Genomic DNA, 21,956 nt, shown 5'->3' with positions numbered 1-21,956 from the left:
AATCTTCCCATGTAATTCAGAAGATAACTGCTTAAGATGCAGTTATTTTGGTGTGTAGCTTAGAAGCAGTGCTATACCTGCCCACTTCTGGTTGGTGACTTTGCTGCCTCTTTGCTTGTGAAAAACATGGAATGTGGGTATGAATGTTGTCAAAATGGCCTTTTTCAGACCTGTTTTAATACAGTACTTCAAGAATAATAGCTGTGGGGAGGTATAACAAAGGGTTTGTGAACCCTACAGTTGGATTTGAGGAGTAAGCTGCATTTAAAAGGCATCTTACAAGGCAGCTTGTGAACTTCGGATCTGTAGGAACAACAGCAGGCAAACGAGATCCTTTAGAAGCAAATGCTGAGTGTGCTTTCAGAAGTGATGGGGAAAACATTTGGTTTCATGCTGTAGAAGTTGTGTCGTTTGGTAGCGTTGGCAGTAGGTGTCACTGTTGTCTGCGGGAAGGCATAGCCTTAATTCTGAAGTGAAGGTAGGAAAAGTTAACTCTGCGTTGTCTTTTTTTTTTATAAGCTCTCTTAAAATTTGTGTGCTGTTTCTTGACTCTCCGAAACACTGAAACTTGAGACTACCTACAAAACTTGTATCTTTTGTACACAACAACCAGAGGGATTGTTGGGAAGTTCAGGCACAGTTATGGGAAGAAAACTCTTATACTAAGTGATGTTAAACCTTGGTTAAACAGAAGAAAATGTGTACTGTTCATGCATTTTGTTTTTCCCTTATTTCCTTGTGAATCACAATGCAGAAAAAGAAACAGTTGGTCTTGGACTTGATGGACAGCAGCCCTGCTGCTAATACAAATCAGTGGATTCTGCATACTTCATCAGGGAGTACGTCCTGCATTGCCTCATTGCAGAAGTAGAAATTCACAACTGGTGGCCTTACCTGGATACTATTTTTACTTGCTTCCCTCCTAGTGGGAAAATTCTTTGGGAACTGAGGCAAAGTTCTCTGTGTAGTCCCAAATCCTCCCTCTTATCTCATGCATGAAGTCAGGTTTTCTTACAGATATGCTTTCTCTATTGCTGCTTCCCCATGACACCTCACTCAAAAGACTGATAGCATTTATTCCTCTCTAATCACCTCCAGTCTCTGTTTGACAGCTGTGCTATTTCTCCTACCAGGCAGGCTGGTTTGCCACCTCTTCCAGGAGTCCAGGCCTGAGCAACCAGCCTTTCCAGACTCTTTCCAAAGATGTTTTTTTGTTCCTCCTAGAACCAGAAGAGAGGTGCAGGCACAAGCTGGGTTGTGATTCATCTGACAGGACGTATACTTTGGGAGGAAATGAATTGCTGCCTGCCTGCTTCTGTCCATTGACTATAAAGAGAATAGGGAAGTGTCTACTATAAAGGTTTGCATCTGCTCACATAAATCCCACGTTTTGAAGACTTTTCCTCATTATATGGTGTATTTGTCTGTAGTAAAACCTCACAGCTTGCACATGTGGCTTCCCAATGTTTTTTTTTTGTCAGATTGTGAATACGGAGAACAGATTGTAATGACTGTTGTTTTAATTTTTCAAAGAAAGAAGCAGATCCTGGTGATGTTACAGTCTGTATAGGAGTTATTCTGATGTTTCAACACCAACAGGTTTGTAGCATGAAGATTGAGACCATGTCCCAGTTCAGTCCTTCTTCTGAACTGCAAAATGAGAAGAACTTCTTCAGCTGTCAAAACTGCTTTTTCTGGGGGGAAGAAATGGATTTTATTTTTAGTTTTCAGATGAAATGAATAGCTAAAGCTTATGAAGCTGGTGAATAGGCCTTAATGAAAAACACGTGCTTGGCTCCAATTATGTTGATTAAAAAAAAAAAAAATCAATTAGAAATGCCAGAGAGTGTGAACAGTAGAAAAACTGGAGCGTTAGATTAAAAGGGTGCCTGTGTGCTCAGATGCTTAATTGCATGGATTTACGAGTTCATTAAGCAGGAGGAAAAATTAGACAGCTTAGCTTTACACAAGGAAGTGCTCAGCACCTCTGTAGCTCGTGAACCTTCACGTTTTGGTGCATGGACAAAATCCTGAGGCAGCCATGGTGCAGCTAATAAGCTGTTCACAACACATGGAAGTGGCAAATGTTCTTACAGTCACTTGTTTATGAAGAAGGAAGGCTGAAATGCTGAAAGTTTTTTTTTTTCTTCCCCTTGGCCACGTTGTTGTATTTCCTATCAGGTCACTTCAAGGCTTTCTAAGTATTCTGTAGCTGGTAGTAATAGGCTCTGTGGTAACATGGTTCACCTCCCAGAGCAACTCAGGATGGGTCACCTCTATCTGAGGTCATACTGTGGATGTGTCCCTCTAATCGAGCTCTCAACATGTGCAGTACTGATAGGAATAGATTCGGATTTACTCTTCACTCAGGTTTTTTTGTCCTTTAAACTTTGGAGAACAGAGTTTTCCGTGTTAAGTGGTATTGGGAAGATGGGATATGCTGACAATTGCTACAGAAAGGACTTAGCCCTGTAGGTTAAAATCTCTCCTTCCGTTCCTAAATACAAAAAAGCAATGTCGTGTGTCCTACAATTGTTCTTGCAGCCTGGTCTGGTGGTTGGCAACTCTGCCTGTAGCAAGGGATCATTGTATCCTTTTCAATCCCAATCTGGAGAACTAGAGCAATTCCAGGGAGCACGTAAGCTTTCATTAAACAAAACATCTTCTCCCAGTTCTGCTGATAAGAGAATAAATTTGGCTGCAGTGTCCCGAGCAGCTAAACTTGGTTTTTTAAAGCAGGTCAGAACACCATGTGAGCAGCTCTGCTGTTTTTCGTGTTCCAATAACAGCTCAGCTTCACTGAGCTTAAATGGCCAAAGGTGGGCAGTGATAAGACACTTCTTGGAGGGGGAACAAAGCTCAACTTTTCAACTAATACTTCCTTACCAGAGGCAGGGAAATGTGTGAGCCACTTCTCTTCTTGGACTGAATCAAATGAGCAGCTGTGCAGTATTGAACCTGGTCACGTTGATTATAGAATCACAGAATGGCCTGGGTTGCAAAGGACCACAATACTCATCCAAATACTCATCCAGTTCCAACCTCCTGCTATGTGCAGAGTTGCCAACCAGCAGCCCAGGCTGCCCAGAGCCACATCCAGCCTGGCCTTGAATGCCTGCAGGGATGGGGCATCCACAACCTCCTTGGGCAACCTGTTCCAATGTGTCACTACTTTTTGTTTAGCTCTGTCTCGCTTTGGAAAGAAGCTTTTTAACAAATGGATCAATTGGTGATTAATTCCTTCTGTCTTTAGCAGCAGTTATAACTAACAGAAACCTTCCTGGAGTTAATCCCTGGGATGAGGAACAAAGAGACCAAGCATGCAGTCAGTGGAAGCAGTTCAGCATCCGTGGAATTAGATGAACCAAACGGGGTAACTGACTTGGGCATCCTTTAGGATATTGGTAGATGTGTGGTAAGAAATGAGGGGACATAGGAAAGATGTTTGCATTTTAAAATATGCCTTGAGAATTATGTCTTCTGTTTCTAGCTTTTCTTCCCTCTTCTCTCTTCTTAGAGAAGGATTCCAGTTCATAGCCATGACCAAAGCCTTCTTAAATGTTTTTCTGCAATGGCCAGACTTGATGTTTCTAACTGGGGAAGATTTCCACCTGGAAGACTTGGCTCTCTGCACTGTGTAGGCAGCCAAGACAAGGCAGGCATCCCCTTGGCTTTGGACATGAGCACCTAGGTGGCTTAAAGCCAGCATAAATATGAACTGTAATCAGACCTCTGGAGTGCCTCTGCATACTGCAGTGAGCAGTGCTGAAATGGATGAGCCCATCAGGTGTGATCTCCTTTCACCTTAAAACTCACGTGGGTCAGAGTTGTGGGGTAGCATCTTCCTGGGGTGGGAAGTAGTGATGGAGGTGGAAATGGAGATCTGTGCTTTTTGAGAGGCTTGTTAAGGATTTCCATCTGTAGCATCACAGTTTGAGACAAAGCACTTCCCAGGCATTTTACTCGTGTGGTGCTAAGCTATCTGGACACTGTGACTAATCAGTCATCAGAGGAGTCAATTTCCAAGCCTGGGTTTTGCCAGAATCCGTGGAAGAGAGCAGCATGGTTCATAGCAAGTTGAAACAGTCCATGAAGCCTAAGAGAATTCTTTTGTACGTGAACATAAAAGGATGATTGGTGATCTTTCTCTGCTGTTAGCCTTATCTTCAGCTTTCCTTGCACACCATGTGAACAGGTCTGCTGGGACTCTTCCTTATTTTGGTATGGCCATAAGGACAATACACCAATTTCCTTCTCTCACCCTGGATAACAATCTCAATGAAGATGTATATCAAGAATAGCTCACCACGTCAGGGAAGGTCTATACTATGTTCTGACTGAGAACAAATGCAATGGGTTAAAGATCTCTCATTGGGAGAATGCTCTGAGAGCAGCGTGGGGGCAATGCTCCTGTATGGAGGAACTGCAGAATACTTGTGTAAGAGCTCAGACCATCCCTCTGCTCTTTGTCATATGGTAGATCTCTCCTCTGCTTCAGCTATAGTAGAGATCTGTGAATTAAAATAAGGCTGCTAGAGGCCTCAGGTTTTCTGCCTGCATTACTGGAGGAAATGGTTCATGCTCCACTTCAGGGCTTTCTCCTTTTCTGCTCATAGCCCACACTGTAGTGAAGGTGATCTATACATTGGCTCCTTTAGATGTTCCTCCTTCTGGAGGCCTCCCTAGCTGCCCATCTGATGGGTTTTGGGGTGTTTTTTTTCCCCCTTCTCCAATTGCAAATAGCTGAAAGCATCCACTGTTGAAGTGTCCACATGGCCTTGATTATTCAGCCACTTAATTCGAGTCCTACCTATGGAAGTCAACTTGAAACCATTTGAGAGGATGATGGAAAGTATCTGTTCTTTGAAAGCATCTTTGAGTTCCTTACAGTGCTGACTCTTACAGAGGTTTAATGCTGTAAATAAATGAGCCAGACTTGCATTTTATTCCCTACTGCCTTCTCTTGTCCTCCATCTGCTTTTGACAGATTGTAGGAGTAGGTTCCCAAGGAAAGTGGGAAAGGGAGTATATGATTATAAATTAAAAGATTTTTTTTCTTGTGGGAAAGTAAATGTTAGACAGTGACGGTTTAAGGGGCTATGTAAGAAATATGCTACAGCTGGCTGGCACTGCCTATAATCTAATCTCTGGTCTGATTTAAAGAAGTACGTGTTACATTTCTTTATTAGGAAAGTCTTGGCTTTGTTTAGTAATAGGTTGGAGTATTTTGCTTCCAGGATCCTACATCTCACCAATGGCCAGAAGCAATCTGTTCTGTTTTTAAATCCCTGGTAGTAATTCTCAGTTTAAATTTAGGCTCGTTGTTGTTCTGGCAAATGAGACTTGAGGCATTTGTTTCTCTTGAGAAGTAGTGTAGTATGTGACTGCTGTCATTAATTGATGTATTTATGGCTTCAAGTTCCATACATGAAAAATCCAGATGACTGATAGAAGCAGATATTTGGAGTGTATGGTGGAACTACAAAATATCAAATGTTGAATAAAGTTGAGACTTTTCATTAATGTAAACATAAACATATGTTAGCTTAAGAGGCAGAACCATCAGTGGACTCCAGCTTTTTTCTTTTTTTTTTCTTTTTTTTTTTTTAGCCAGGAATGGAGTTGCTAAGTAAAGCAGTAAATCAGCAGAGCAATTAACAACCAAGAGGAATATCTCACTTAGAGGATACAACCTTTCAAAGGGAGCCTACAAACAGGAGGGGAGTCAATTCTTTGAAAGGGTAGATAACAGCAGGATGAGGGGAAATGGTTTTAAGTTGAGGGAGGGAAGATTGAGGTTGGATTTAGGTTGGTTATCTTTACAGAGAGAGTGGTGAGGTGCTGGAACAGCTGCCCAGAGAGGCTGTGGATGCCCCGTCCATCCCTGGAGGTGTTCAAGGCCAGGTTGGATGGGGCCCTGGGCAGCCTGGGCTGCTATGAAACGTGGAGGTTGGTGGCCCTGTTTGTGGTGGGGGGTTGAAGCCTCATGATCTTTGAGGTCCCTTCCATCACAAGCCATTCTATGATTCTGTGATGATACAGCAGAGTGAAAGGAAAGTGGTTCAGATGAAGCTTCAGGCATTACTTCAAAGGTACTGCAAGCTGGAAGAGGGCAAACATGGCATCACAGCATTTTCCCAGGTTGTAAAGTTAAATTGGACCTCTGCACTGTGTGGTCTTTGGGAAGTTGGGAAAACTGCTTTATTGTGTTAACAAAACTAGAGTGTCATTGCGAAGAAGTCATGTAATAGTGAAGAAGTTCAAAACTTGACAGGTTTTTTTTCCCAGGTTTGTACCCAGGTTGAGTTAATTGCCAGAACATCAAATCCAACCATAAAAATGCTTAAAGATATGAAACGACTCAGTTTTTTATTGGCAGAACACTGAGTGAGTACTAGAATGATTTCAGATCTTAAAGCCAAGCTAAAAGGTGCTTTTTGGGGGGAGGGAGAGGAAACACTTGAAAAAGCATTGAAGAAATGCTCAGAGATGTGGTGCCCAGAGAAATTCAGAGAGAGGTGGGGGTGCCCCTTCGCTGGAGATGCTCAGGGTCAGGCAGGATGAGGCTCTGAGCACCTGATGGAGCTGTGAGTGTCCCTGTGCATTGCAGGAAGTGGGACCAGATGGCCTTTAGTGGTTCTATCCAAGTCAAACCATTCTATGAATGCCCCAATGAGCCCAGATTTCATCAATTTGGGAACCAGCAAGCAATGAAGATGTTGAATTTTTCGCCTGCAGGTTCTTCTTAAAGCAATGGTGTAGATGCATTTTTTTGTTGCCTTTAAAGTACAGTACACGATTGATGTTTTTGTATCTATTCCACTTTTCTTTAATCCAAGGGAAGAGAGAGTACTTTCATCTTCTGCAGAGTCTCAGAAAGCACGTGGTATGAGAATGAAGGGGAACAACAGCTTCATACATTTCCCCTTCCAAACTGTATTAGGGTGGCCTCCCCAGTGAGGAGTTTTAATGTCTGCTTTCATCTCACTGCTTTCCCAGGCAGCAATGTGCAACTCACCTGATCTTGGGCAATTGCACAGGCTCTCAGGACCCCAAACAACAGCAGTAAATCTATCAAAGTTATGTTCCTGTTACTCTGCTGCTGGCTGACCATGGCTGTGAGCTGCTGCAGGAACGCTACAATGACGACACTGCTGGCTAAGATCTCCCTGTAAGAAGGCTTGAGTTTCTGCTGTAACTGTCTTGGCTTCCCTGACCATCGATGGGAATTTGATGGCAGGCCAAGAGCCTCTCAGAGCTCTGAATGAGCTCTTAAAGTGCTGTGTAAGTGCTAATTTTAATAATAAATAATAATAAAAATCACTTAAATGATCTAGGAAGAATCCTGCGTTGGCTGATATCGCGTAGGTTATTGCCATCAGTTGGCTTGTAGTTGTCAATTACTAAACCCGTTTGGATTGTACTCAAGGCACACACTGTGCTAACTTTAGGCTCTAGCTTTGGCCATGCATGCAGATGAGAAATGGAAACAAGATGTGGTCTATTAGCATTGAAATTCATCTCCATTAATTATATCTAAATTTTAATCCAGATTTATGGCCTGCATTTGGTGTTCTCTGTGCATTGGTGCAGTCGTCGTTGATTCCACTGAGGTCTGTTGTGCACGTGGAACCGATGGGCAGAGTCTCCATGCTGGTGTTCTTATGGCTTAGTTTGCATTCCTGCAGTTGGATGACTACTGGTTTCCATGAGGGTGCAGGTAGGGGCTTTTTTAGCTGGGGAGAGGAGAGTTCTGCCTATCGCTGCCTTTGTGACATGAAGTCCTTGCAGTTTTAATCTCAGAGGGCTGAGCTGCAGGTGTGACTGTGACCTTATTGTTACTGCTTCGAAGCTCTTGGGACAGCTGGTGCAAGGATGAAGGCTTGCTGATATTGCTTGACTCAGTACAAGTGACAGCATTTGACACTGAGGCAGCCAGGTTGAACTGCAGGAACTCTTTATCTTGCAAGGAATGACAAGATGATCTTCGGCTTAAAACCAAATCCATATTAAAACCAGATAATTGCTGAACTGTTTTGTGCAGCAGTCTCCAGGTTGAGAATAGTATCAATAGAATCAAGTATCCTGTAGTATGTACTATGAGAGTCAGCCTTTGATAGCTGTTTGTTCCTCACTCTCGGGTGTGGGTAGGACTCAAGGCTGTCATAAAACTTACAGGTTGTTCAACTGAGCATTAATGTGGCAAACAAACCTCTGACAGTCTATTAGTTTTGTGAATGCTCCTTTGCTGGGTAAACCACACCCCAGCAGTGGGATTTTGCTGCAACACTCACACAGCAAGTGGGGCTGTGCAGCACTGAGTGCCTAACAGTGTTCTTCCCATGATAAAATCAGATGAAAAGGCAAGAAAGGGAAAGGTACGTTTCATTCTGTTATTGCTCTTAGCCCTGAGTAAGAGATTCTAATGTCTGAAAAGAAAACATTCCAGACCTTTGGAATGGGGCAGGCTAGAAACTGTTGGGTAGGAGACTTAGATCCTGCTGTGTGAAGTCCAGGTTGTAGGGGAAGGTGGGAAGGCAGTTCCCAATAGGAAATAACGTGTTTTTGAGAGGTCTTATGCCTCCAGCAGGGTTGTGAGACCAAGCCCATGGGTGATCTGATGCTGTAGGCTTCAGAAGTTTGACTCCTGTCTGCTGCTTTGCTGGGTTTAGCTGGGTTAAGTGCTGTCCTCACATTGGTTAAACTGATTCCTAACGGATGCTGCTAAGTAAAGTTGGGATGCTAAGGGAAGGTGGCGTGAGAAGCAGTGCTTTGTGATAACTCGTGGTTGAAGCATGTGGCCTGGAGATCTTGGTCTCACAGCATGCATGCCGTTGGAAGCTGCTAGCCTGAAGCTTTACGTAGCTGTGCCTCAATTGCTCCTAAATCTGGAAGGTATTAGAGACTGTAAAAGGAAGGAGCTGAGCAGCCTCTTTTGTATGCTGTCATGCTTTGGTCCTTGGCTCACAGCAAATGTGTAATGATCCTTTAGTAAAATTCAGTGTTCCTGTAAAGGGACAGAAATCTTTAATTTTGGCTGAGCAGAGGTGGTCGTTAAAGCATATATCAGAACAGCCTGGTGAATTGTTTGCTTAATGCATTGGGTAACTGCCCACTGTTTTACTGTTCTGAGCAGACGGTAGGTGAACTCTTACTCCAGCAGCATGAATAGTATCTTAACAAAAGGAGTTAATTGCAGAGCCCTGATTGGGATGAGTGCACCTGGGCTTGCAGGACAAGTTCTGTGTCTTCAGATTGATTCTCATTTTCTCCAAGAAATATGCTAATTTCCATTCTGCTCATTAGTTTCAGGATGTTAATGACTCCTAGATCTGTCTTTTGCCATTGATTTCCTCTGTGTTTTCTTCAATAGGAGGTGGCAGTCTGAGTTCCTCTTGCCTTGCTGGTTTCAACGTGCCTGGTGCATTCACCATTAGGAGCTGTGAGAAACCTCTAATGCAGCTGTGATTTCTCTTCTCTTTACAGGCTTCACAGAGCCCAGTGTGCAATTAAACAGACTCAGGTAACTGTTCAGAAAATAGGAAGGGAGATAGAAGAAAAGCTGAGATGCACATCTACAAGCAATGAACTGGTAAGTTTGGCTACTGAAAGCCCTATTCTGCAAACTTGCTGAAGCACCTGGCTGCTATCTTGACCTAAAACCTTTCTTTGTTTATTTTTTTTTAACTTGGACGTGAAAAATTTACATAAGTGCCATTTGAAATGGCAGGTTTACTTGAGAAATGTATTTTTAGGTTTGTATGTGTTGCTCAAGTAGACTTATAAATTGCTTATGCTATTTTACCTATAGTATTTATAATTGTTTTTATGCTACAGAAGCATAAAATTTGAACAGGAAATCATAGAATCATATAGAATGGCCTGGGTTGCAAAGTACCACAATGCTCATCCAGTTCCAACCCCCTGCTGTGTGCAGGGTCACCAACCAGCAGCCCAGGCTGCCCAGAGCCACATCCAGCCTGGCCTTGAATGCCTGCAGGGATGGGGCATCCACATCCTCCTTGGGCAACCTGTTCCAGTGCCTCACCACCCCCTGGCTCAAGAGCTTCCTCCTCATATCCAACCTAAACCTCCCCTGTCTCAGTTTCAAACCATTCCCCCTTGTCCTATCGCTATCATATACATAAGAAGTTCATCAAGAAAACCAAATTTTAATTCTTCAAGTAATTCTTGATGGGTTCTTGTGATGGATTTAGAACGAGGTGAGTCTGCTCTCTGCATCTTTTTCCAACCTACTCCCTTTGGGTGAATGGAACTCATGCAAAAGCTGTCGCTCAAGTGACATGTTAATTTTAAGCAGGAATTGTACTGGACCTTGTAATAGCTTTTGACAGTTTGTTTTGCCTGACCTGTTGCCTTTCCCTTAAAAATATAGTGGCACCTGGTTTAGGTTTTGTCCAGAAGGATCTCAGTCTTTTGAGTCAGGTCAAAGCAACGAGTCTGCAGAACAGAATGGCTCACATTTAGAAGATCGTGCTGGTGCTCAAGTGGTTTGCATCTGGTGCCTTGTATAGGAGGAAAAGGCAACTTCTGTGATGTAAGCTTTAGAAGATGGATTTTGCTTTGAGAATACTCAATTTCAGAAGGTGCCAAACTGTGTTTAGGGCTTGACAAAGTGTGAAAATGGGGAGAAAAAACTGATTGCAGTGTTGCATTGTAGACAATTTCAACTCCCTTAGGAGCAATTTAACTCCAACCTATAGCTTATTGGCCTTCTGCTGGTAGCTTGGCTGTTAAAAGGCTTTTAATCATCTTTATTATCTTTTTTTTTAACCAGTTATAAATCTCCTTGTCCCTCCTTCCAAAAGCTTTTCCTTAATAAATTTGCCAGCACAACTATATGAAGAGCATTAAAGCCAAAACCGACAACAATGTTGCACGTGATGCAGCATCTTAGTAAAAATGATCTATAATACAAGGAAGTAATTACCCACTTTTGCTTTGTTTAACTGTCAAAACTCTTCCTGGGATTCCATTCCTCTGTAGAAACGTGTGAACTATGGTTTCATTCCTTAATACTGAGTCACATTTCCTGCTGGAGCCTTGAACCAAGAGGCTGAGCATACATGTGTAACTGAGGCAAACAAGCAGAGGGAAGAGCTCAGCAAAGTGCTGCCTCTTTCTCGCACAGTTAGTGTTAAGTATTGTTATCTCCATTAGCTGCTTGGAAGAAATGAAAGCTGGCTGAGTCATACGGTGTGGCAGTGCCTGGTGGTATGTGCCCAGGGCTGCCCCTTGGGTTAGGAACTCTGTCCAGGCTATGGCTGGACTGCAGGTTCCTTTTCCATTTCGAGTCTATCCTCTGTTATAGAATTATAGAATCATAGAATGGCTTGGGTTGGAAGGGACCTCATGGATCATGAAGCTCCAACCTCCCACCACAAACAGAGCCACCAACCTCCACATTTCATAGCAGCCCAGGCTGCCCAGGGCCCCATCCAACCTGGCCTTGAACACCTCCAGGGATGGACGGGGCATCCACAGCCTCTCTGGGCAGCTGTTCCAGCACCTCACCGCTCTCACAGCAAACAACTTCATGCTGACATCCAACCTCAATCTTCCCTCCCTCAACTTCCAACCATTTCCCCTTGTCCTGCTGTTATCTCCCCTTTCCAAGAGTTGATTCCCCTCCTGTTTGTAGGCTCCCTTTAGGTATTGAAAGGCTGCAATGAGGTCACCCCACAGCCTTCTTTTCTCCAGGCTGAACAAACTCAGCTCCCTGAGCCTGTCTTCACAGGGGAGGTGCTCCAGCCCTCTGATCATGGTTATTCTCAACCAGTATTTGGAACTGAAAGCATACTCGTAGTAGAAAACTCTGCTTTGCTGTGCTGACAGCAGCATCATTTCCTAGTGAAGAGAATGCCTCAAAGGAAAAAGCTGGTTCTATTAAAGATGCAGTAAGTGAGAGTGTGTAGAGGAAGTAAATCCTTAAAACTTTGAAGGTAGAAGTCCTTCCAGCATAACTGCATAATGACACAGTCTGTTCTCTACTATATGTTCTTTTGTATCCTTTTTTTCTCATCACACTGAGGCTGGGATAGGATTTAATAGTGCAACTCAGACATTTCCAGGCTTTTTCCAGCCTCCTGCCTGGCTTCAGCATAGACTCCTCATTACTCACCTTCCTCCTGTGACCAAACCCTTTGCCAGGGAATTCTCACTGTGCTCTCAGTGCTCTGCTGTTAGCATTCATGTGTCTGTCCTGGGGGACTTTCCTGCTGCCTCTCCTTCATCTTCTGATTTCTGCCCTGGGCCAAGTTGCATCACAGAGCACAGGAGAGGAGATGAATCCTGCAGGACAAGCAAGCACTCCAGAGCACAGCTGATTTTTTTCTCCTTCCAAAGCAGTAAAATGATTTTGGTCCCTCATAATCTATTAAATGTGGTTACTTATTGTCTCACCTTTTTCTCTGTTAGATGCTGGTCTTGTTCTGTTTCTTCTTATTACCTCTTTCATGGATTTACCTATGTGAGGACAAACTGAAAAACAAATAGATTGCTTTTACTACTTTTTTTCACCTGTTTTATGCTTCTTCCTCTAGAAAAAGGAGAGTGAATGTTTACAGTTGAAGATCCTGGTGCTACGTAATGAACTGGAGAGGCAGAAGAAGGCCCTTGGTCAAGAAGTAGCTTTGTTACATAAGGAAAAGAATACTTTACATGACAAAGGTGAGCACACAGATATTACTGCTTCTGCTGCAGGTGTTCATAATCTGAACAGAAGAGATTTAAAGCTGTGCTTAACTAAAATTTCCTGAAAGAAATCGGAAGAGCTGCTCTGTAGTGCAGTAAGCAGTGGTACCATGCAAGTGTATTTTAATGCCATGAGGGATGTTTTTGAACCTGTGACTAGGATCCCACTCTAACTGTTACAAGACAAAAATCATCCTTAGTAGCTTCTATAGTAAGTAAAAGGCGAAATGCTTAATCATTTTGGCCTCTTGTTTTACACTAAAAGTGTCCTATGATGAAATGCTACGTGGTTGTGTTTTCAGAGCTCACCAGCAACCAGTTAACGTGGATGTCTGATCTTGGTGGAGAAGTTTTTCTGAAATTCCAGTTAATTCTGGTTGTGTTTAAGCTTAGTTAACTAAATTATGCTTCCACAGTGGCCATGGAGGAAATAGGTCTTAAAAGAGAATAAGGTTTTGTAGGCTGCACTTGGCTGGTGAATTGTTCTGTAGGGCATGAGGGCATGAAGAGTGACTAATTTCCCAGTTTGGCAGCATGACACAGAAAATGAGCACCTGAGAGTAAATGGAAGGGTTAGTGCCAACACTTGAACGTTTTAAGGTTAGATACTGATGATAACTAAGAAAATCTTTGGTACTACTTGTTGTTTCCTGATTCCTCTTATTGTTTAGGAAATGCATTTGAGACTGAGTACCAGAAGCATCAAGAGCGTAACGAATCCCTGCATGAATTAAGAAAAGAATGCACTGCAAAGAGGTAAAAGGACCCATGGTTTTTGTTTTTTTCCACTTGTCTGCAATTGGAAAGGAAGTGCAGGTTTGAGAGTAAGGAATTAAGAGGGACATCTGTGGTGCAGATTTCTTCCTGCTGTCACTGTGATGCTTCTTTTAAGATATGCTACAGTTCCTGGAAAGCAGAAGTGATAATGTACAGTAGCAGGTGTAAAAAAGATGCTCTCTAGGACTTTCCTGCCAATTTTGGTGAAGCACTGCTTTGTAGCAGTTAACTGTCATAGTCAAAACATGCCTACGATAAGAAAGACAGCTGATAATGAAAAAGCTAGTGTTGTCTCCTGCGTTTGTCTTAATGCAAGTATTTTGCTGAGGGAAGGGGCATGATATTTGGGAAGATGTGGGAAAGGTGGTGGGTGCTGATATCTATTCAAAGCTTTTGAAGAAGGTAATGATTTGGGATTCTTTTTCCCCAAAGAGAACTGTTTCTGAAGACCAACGCCCAGCAGACTATTCGATGCAAGCAGTTGCTCTCAGAACTGTCCTACATCTACCCTATCGATCTGGTATGCTTTGGGTGTTCTGAAATCTGTGCTTCATGTAAGAAGCAGGGAGCTCATGTCATACCTGGAGCAAACCAAACCTCTGTTTTCTTCAGGATGAAGCTTCTTCCCCTTCACTCATGTGCTGCTTTTCACAGCTTTTTCTTGGATTTGGTCCTCAGGCTGTAAACCTCACACAGAGAGGACTTATGCCAGCATCTCTCAAATAATCTACACTCTAAGAGTAGAATGTAACTATAACTTAATGGATACTTGCCACTTCCTATATAATTGTATAAAGCAACCCTGGCAGTAGGCTAGCTTCACTCTAACGGGGCTCACAAAACCAGATGTCAAAATATAGAGCTCCTAAACCTTTCTCTGCACTGAATTAAGATAAAGCCCTTCCTCTTCAAACAGAAATCCCCATTTATTTCTGAATTACTTGAAATGTGGACTGAAACATTACCTCAGTCTGTCCGGGTGTCACTGGGTGTTTAGTTTATCTTTACAAGATGTGCTTTGTTGTCTCTGGGTTTTGTGTAGGCTTCTGTATTCTGGCTGTTATTGTCCCATTCTCACTTTCTGTTTTTAAACTTGCAGAATGACCAAAAGGATTACTTTGTTTGTGGAGTCAAGCTTCCGAACTCTGAAGACTTTCAAGGTAGCTGGATATTTAATTCACTTCTCACAGCTGCTTCTGCTTCTGAATTCAGTAAAATTAATTAAACTGATGGCAATAGTGAAGGATTTGCATTTCTGATTGGATAGATGTGGAGTGGAAGAAAACTTGCTCAGTATTTACTCCTAATTCCTAGCTAGTGCAAAAGTAGCTTGACTCTCAGAACAGTACCTCTGCATTTTGAGTTTAAAGGGTGATGCACATAAATAGGACTTCAAAGCTGCCCGACACTACTTCCTGCCGTGGTATGGTAGTGCTTTACAAGCCAGCTTCTGCTGTAGCTTTTGACATCGTCTTTTTGCAGAACCAAACACACCTGCCTGTGTCCCAGTCATACAGGTCGCTGTGTGCGTTCATCTGCGCGTGTTGGATGTGATTTGGAACTGCCTTAAACTCTTTGAAAGGGTACATAACAGCAGGACAAGGGAAAATGCCTTTAAGTTGAAGGAAGGAAGATTGAGGTTGGATGTCAGGAGGAAGCTCTTTGCTCTGAGTGGTGAGGTGCTGGAACAGCTGCCCAGAGAGGCTGTGGATGCCCCGTCCATCCCTGGAGGTGTTCAAGGCCAGGTTGGATGGGGCCCTGGGCAGCCTGGGCTGCTCTGAAATGTGGAGGTTGGTGGCCCTGCCTGTTGCAGGGGGGCTGGAACTTCATGATCCTTGAGGTCCCTTCCATCCCAAGCCATTCTGCGATTCTTTTAAAGATCAGGCTTCCATTATTCAGGCATTTAATAACGCACCTATCAGCACAAATGAATTCCTACTGGCTTAGGTAATCAATTGAAGTTTTTGCCCCAGAAACCATATATGCCTGGCAGAGTGAAAAAGCACTGGGAGCAAGAAATCCAAGGGAATTTTCATAGAATCATAGAATGTCTTGGATTGGAAGGGACCTCATGGATCATGAAGCTCCAACCTCCCCACCACAAACAGAGCCACCGACCTCCACATTTCATAGCAGCCCAGGCTGCCCAGGGCCCCATCCAACCTGGCCTTGAACACCTCCAGGGATGGACGGGGCATCCACAGCCTCTGTGGGCAGCTGTTCCAGCACCTCACCACTCTCTGAGTAAAGAACTTCCCCCTGACATCCAACCTCAGTCTTCCCTCCTTGGGCTTAAAACCATTTCCCCTTGTCCTGCTGTTATCTACCCTTGTGAAGAGTTGATTCCCCTCCTGTTTGTAGGCTCCTTTTAGGTATTGAAATGCTGCAATGAGGTCTCTCTGCAACCTTCTCTTCTCTAGGCTGAACAAGCCCAGCTCCCTCAGCCTGTCTTCATAGGGGATGAAGGGAACACGTTAATTAGTTTTCACAGAATCACAGAATTGCCAGGGTTGGAAGGGACCTCAAGGATCACGAATCTCCAACCCCCCTGCCAACTTCCTTCTTGTGCTATGTATAACAAGCTCAGTTCTGCCATTCATGAGAAAGCAAAGCTGTGCATCTTTTGGCTTGTCTCAGTGCTCTGATATTAACTCCTCATTAAGAGAATGATTAACTCCTTATATCATAATCTCTAGAAATACTATGTTACTGGGAAGAAGTCCTAAGCATTCTAGTTAATGAAATAAGGAGTTACATTTGAAAAGCAGCTAACTGTCTAATATCTATATAGCCTCTCTTGTTCTAGGGGTCAGTGTGATGCTGGAGGTGCTGAGCATCATTAAAAGCTTTATTAGAGGGACTTTAATTAGATGATTGCCCATGGCTCCTGTGTGCCCTGGTTGTTATGTTGTTTATATTGGTGTTTTCTTGCAAAGAAAGGAAAGAAATCATAAAAAAAAAAAGCAAAACAGAAAGGAGAAGAGAAGTTTTTAGGTTTGAAAGGGTAAAATGAAGGGAGGACACTCCATCAGCCATTTAATAGAAGAGGCCTTTAATAAAAGGAACAAATGGGGAACTGCAAAGAATTGTAAAGCAGTCTGTTGGCTCCACTTGCATCTGTTCTTAAGCTATAACTTCTGATAACTGCATTAATTATATTGTTTGCTGAGCAGTGAGGATGAATTTCTGCTGAGTCTGCATGGAAATTCAATTGGATTATTTTATGTTCTTTTTATTATTCACAGCAAAAGATGATGGAAGCATTGCTGTTGCCCTGGGCTACACCGCTCATTTGGTTTCAATGATATCCTACTTCTTACAAGTGCCACTCAGGTATCCCATAATTCACAAGGGCTCCAGGTCTACAATCAAAGATAACATCAACGACAAACTGACGGAGAAAGAGAGAGAGTAAGTATGTCACAGATGTACTTCTACTTGCTTCAAAGCAACAGGTCAGCAACAAAACACACCTGAACTCTAGCAGTCCTGTGTGCTCAGCTGGGTTATGATCTTGAAGTTATTTGTTACAGTCTTCAGTAGCTTTGGGACAGTACTTTTGAGTTTCAGATGTCCAAATTCTGTGATCTGACAGTAGTTAGTCCAACTTTGTCATTTGGGGTCGTTTGGCAGGCATATGCTATTGATTAGGCATCTAATAATGACTAAAAAACCTGAATAGCATGTCTAGTAGGTAAGTTGTGGCTTCTGATGGAAAAACTCACCTTTTTGTGTTCTTTCTGACTATGGGAATGAAATGCACGTAACAGAAGTAACCTTTAGTGAGGCTGCCAGTGCTGCTGTAGTGCTTGCAGTGAAATAAACAGCTTTCTTTAACACAGAGATTTTAAACAGGTAGAAAGAGTATTCTGGATTGCTACCTACTAATAAATCAGTGCTCAGTGAAGAGGTTTTCATCTGGTCTGTATTCACTGACCTTCAGTGTGCACCTCGGTTATTGTTATGCTACTAGGAAACTATCTTGCTGTCCTTAAATCCACTCTGAGTGTTTTCTCTTGCCTTTTGGCTCCCTGCCTGTTTTCCCACTGTCTCTGCACCTGTGTGCTTCCTTATGAAAGCAGTGACAATTACTGCCTAAGCTTTGCTTTGTAGCCTGCAGCTCAAAGGAATGCAACGCTGACCAGCTGTGGGAGGCCAGCTGCTCCACTCTGATCCTCTGTGTCTGCAGACAGTTGCAAAGTCAGGTTTGCAGCACCAGTAACTTCCTTATGTGTTTTTTCCACTTGTAACGTTTGAAAAAGGAGCAAAGGAAATGGCTGGGGGAAAATAGCTGTCTCTATTTCCTGATTCAAAACGCAAAACCTTCTCTTTGGATGCACACAATTGAAGCATTGTAGTATTTTAGCAGTATTTCCTATTAGTTCAATCAAGATGGAAGAGTCTTTCCATGTTGTGCATAGCTGGGAGGGTTGGAATTCTTGAAGAATCCGATTTCTTTTTGAAGCTCAGTAACTTCTGGCAGGCCAGCAGAGGTGATTTGCCTTCAGAATTAAGCTGTCACTGAGGTCTTACTGTTCTGACAAGATAAAATATGGATTGCAGTAGTTGTCCTGCAAATGATTTTTGATACCAGTTTAATAACTTGCTCAAACATTTCCTGGATAACTTACACAAACACATTAATGTTCTATTAAGAATAGTCGTCTAAGCATATGTAAATCCCCTCCATACATCTCATTTGGAAGAGCAGCAAGCTGAAATGTTTCTGTCTGGAAAACAAATTTTGAGGAATAGAGCTGCCTGTGTGTGGGTGTATGAAGATTAAACCAATTTCCTGTTGTCTGAGACAAAGTGGAAGGTTTAGTCCTTTAGGCTCCAGCCTTCCAAACCCTCAGGACTCAGTGCTGTATTTCACAATAGGTTTCTGAAAAGGAAAAAGTTCAGCTAAGTATATTAATCCCTATTGGGCTGTTTACCTGTGTTCTGTAAGATTGTTTCAGGATTAACTCCTGCTTGAGATCTTCTCTGCTCAGCTATTGGGGAGCCAGTCCCTCCAACTCTCAGGTAACTTGAGTTGCTATAGGAAACCTCAAATGTCTTAACTTGCACTTCTCCTTCTAGTCTGATAGCTCATGTTTCTCACCTGCTCCTAACCGAATGGAGCACAGCAATTAACATGATTAAATTTCTTTATTTCAGTAACCTGCCCTTGAGCAGGACTCAGTGATCCTTATGGGTCCCTTCCAACCTGGGGTGTTCTGTGGTTCTAGTTTCTGGCACTGAAGCATGCACACAGCAGGAGGCTATGGTTAGCATCTCTCTTGCATCCAGCCCCATTACTGTATGCCACTGGCAGGCATTCTAGATATTTTGCAATTGTGGAGGTGGTGGTATTTATAATCTACTCAATGCCTGTCCCCTCTGTATCCTATTAATGCATTTTGGCACTACTAAAAGGTTGTGTTTATGGTTTCCTGAGCCAATGTGAGGCAAGAATACAAGTTCGAGTAAATACCTCATTAACATGTTTCTTCAGTGGTCCCTTTCAACATCTTCAGAGTGCATCATATAAGAGGAAGCAGCACCCCTTCCAAAGGCTCTGAATGCAGAACTCCCAAATTGAAGCTACTTAGCACAGCAGTGAGTTCCTTCCAGAGACAAACAAACACCCTTGCTAAGTAAGCTACCTAAATTCCTTGGCATTGTGGAATAGAAACACAACACTTCATCTTGTTTTCATAAACGTGGTAAGAATGCTGAAAGTGAGCTAATGATGACCTGTTCTGATGCTGTCTGTCAAATCCTGTATTTATGCTTCTGTTAGCCTGCTCCCAGAGTTTTAAATAAGGCGTAGCTGCTTCTGATCTGCAGCAAAATAAGAAATGCTGTGTCTGGAGTAGGAAGTGCTTTGAGTAATTGCCTGTGTTGGTGGTGCTGCCATTGTCAAGTTATTTTTAGATAATCTCAGGTCTTGTCTTGAAATGCTGATATCAGCTAAACATCTTGCAGGGTGAATATTGCTTTTTGCTCTATCTGAATCTCTATCTGAATCTTTTCAAATGACATTGCTCTTGTTGTTTGTTTGAGTGGTGTGTGTACTTATGCCATCTGTTTGGGAGTCTTTTGGCTTCTGTGCTGACTCAAGGCTCTAATTTGTGTTTTATAGTGGAAGCTTCACATGACTCTTGCTCAAGTTTTAAGTGTAGAATACCAGAGAAGCTGTGGCTGCCATATCCCTGGAGATACCCAATGGCATGGATGGAGCCCCAGGCAGCTGAGCTGGTGGGGGGCACCCAGCCCACAACAGGGTGTTGGAACTGGATGGGCTGTAAGGTCTCTTCCAACTCAAACCATTCTATGATTCTGTTTTGTGCTGCCATTTATGTAGGCTTAGCTCAAACAAGACCACATTGTGTCAGTCCATTGTCTTGTGACTGTAATCAAGATCTGTATATAATTACTGAGCAGTTGAAGTATTTCCTAGCTTTGAGACAAACCTGTGCAAACTACTTGCATTTCTCATTTTTGATGAGATTGCTCCAACATAAGAGTGAAAGTGGTATCATAGAACAGCTGCCCAGGGCCCCAGTCTGACCTGGCCTCGAATGCCTCCAGAAATGGGACATCCACTGAGTAAAGAATTTCCTTCTAACATCTAATAATACAGACTTAAATTGAGCTGTATTTCTTCAGGTGCCAAGATCTTAGAGCCTGATTTCATTTCGTTGCTTAGTCCATTTGGTAAAGCAGCAGAGGTACAAATAAGAACCAGCTCAGTGGGGTGAGGCCACCTTGTAGCAGCAGCAGACTGAATTCAACACGAAATGTAGGTGACTGTCACATCTTCAGCACACTTCTGTGTTCCTCCAGGATGTAAAACTGCAAGTGAGTTCGTCTTAAGGCATCTTATTTACAGCCAAAGCTGATGGATGCTTGGCCAAAGAACTGTAGTGGTGTGTGAACGTTAATATATTTACATGGCTTTGTTGGTTGAATCCCATTCAATCCTGCAGGGTTTTGAGCTTATTTTGGGATGCTTTTAATTGGTTTAAGAGGCCAAGCTTGGAAAAATGGAAAAGTTAGAGTAGTCAGGCCAGGTGTACTTGTAATGTGCATGTGTTTGAGCAGTTCATTCCGTGGGCTGGGGTTATATTTAAGACAAGCTCACTTGCACTAATAAAGCAAGCTTCCATTTTACTGTGTGTGGTTCACCCAGGACTAATTCAAGCAGTCTCAGTTATGACCAGCAAGTTGTGCTGCAAGAAGTTCAGCTTGTTGGACCTGAGGAAAGGAAAACTGGCATCGAAACTGATTCTGTGACAACAGTGCTTCCATGTTATCTACCTCAACAAGCTGGGATGCCTTTCACTTCAGTGGGGAAAGCTGGATTTGCAAACAAGAGGAGCAAAACCTTGCTGAGCAGGCATGTGGGCAATGCTTGGGGTGCTGGGAGAGCATTCAGTGAATGAGCTCAACCTAAGAGTGCTCCATGCTGCTGTTTCTAAGAATGTGCAAGCTGGAAAGGAGAGGAGGTGGTTATTGCTTTGTGTCCAGCTGCAGATAAACCACTTGCAACACAGCCATCTGAAATACTGTGACACAGGCAAGTGAGGAATAACTTCACACTGATACTGACTTCATCCAGCACGACAGGGGAATCTTTAATCACGTTTGGTGCTTCAGCAGGGTTGATAAAATGGCAGCTCTGGGGGTCGAGGGGGGGGGAGAGATCTTGGCAAACTGGAATCAGATGGAAGGGAGATGGTTTGTTGAGAAATCTAATAGCTGTCAAAGCAGAATTGATTCTTTGTGGTAGATTGAGTGTGTGTTAAGTGTTCAACTGTGTTGCTCAAAGAATGCTTTTTGGCCATGAACTTATCTTGAACTGTATTTCTGCGTTCCACATTCTTGAGGATATTTAGCTAGAATCCAGGGCTGTTTTATTCTTGATCACCAAAAATAGTGCTTTTGCCTTTATTGGGCCATCATCATTACGGTGCATAGATGATAAACTACATCAGGTGCTCCTTAATGAACGTAGATGACATTAACACTGGCTCTGGGAGCTTGACAGCTTGTGCATGCTGCTAGCCAGGCTGAGAAAGCAGAGTTTGCTTATTGCAATAGATGAGCCCACTGCCCCCAGACATCCACAGCTGAAACATGTTTCTGTGAAGATGTACTGGTCTTTGCTTACTCCCATTAGAACTCTGTGCTCCTGATGAGGTTATTATTCAAAACATTACTTCATTTTTCAAGGAGCGAGGACTTGACCTGCTTCAAGTGTCCTCTAGTTAAAAACGATCCCTTTGTGGCAGGGAGATTTAGAGCTCTGATAGCAACGCTGTCTGCTCTATCCATACAGTCAGTCCTTATGGTGTGATATTCATCACAGTGAGCACAGCAAGCCTTGGGTTCAAGCTGCAGTGTGTCAGAGATGCACAATCAACAAAAACCCATCCTTGTTGCTTGTTCCACACATTGCTGGCCGAGCTTTTTAGGTG

The 21,956-nt window shown here is 43.0% G+C and overlaps 1 protein-coding gene across 4 annotated transcripts in view; it reads left to right on the top strand.

Annotated features, from left to right (window-relative positions):
• Nucleotides 1-21,956, top strand: part of UVRAG (UV radiation resistance associated) — an 83,435-nt gene that overhangs the window by 23,307 nt on the left and 38,172 nt on the right. For all 4 annotated transcript variants that reach the window (XM_090134163.1, XM_090134162.1, XM_031601097.2 and 1 more), the window contains 6 exons: nucleotides 9,487-9,592; nucleotides 12,564-12,690; nucleotides 13,386-13,470; nucleotides 13,924-14,011; nucleotides 14,591-14,651; nucleotides 16,737-16,902. In XM_090134163.1, the coding sequence (XP_089990289.1) occupies nucleotides 9,487-9,592; nucleotides 12,564-12,690; nucleotides 13,386-13,470; nucleotides 13,924-14,011; nucleotides 14,591-14,651; nucleotides 16,737-16,902 (633 nt within the window). The remainder of the gene's footprint in view (nucleotides 1-9,486; nucleotides 9,593-12,563; nucleotides 12,691-13,385; nucleotides 13,471-13,923; nucleotides 14,012-14,590; nucleotides 14,652-16,736; nucleotides 16,903-21,956) is intronic.

The sequence above is a fragment of the Phasianus colchicus genome, chromosome 1, assembly GCF_987193195.1.
Source record: "Phasianus colchicus chromosome 1, bPhaCol1.hap1.1, whole genome shotgun sequence".
In the NCBI taxonomy this organism is placed as follows: domain Eukaryota; kingdom Metazoa; phylum Chordata; class Aves; order Galliformes; family Phasianidae; genus Phasianus; species Phasianus colchicus.
The sequence above is the reverse complement of the archived record's forward strand: the minus strand, read 5'-3'. Positions and strand labels throughout refer to the sequence as shown.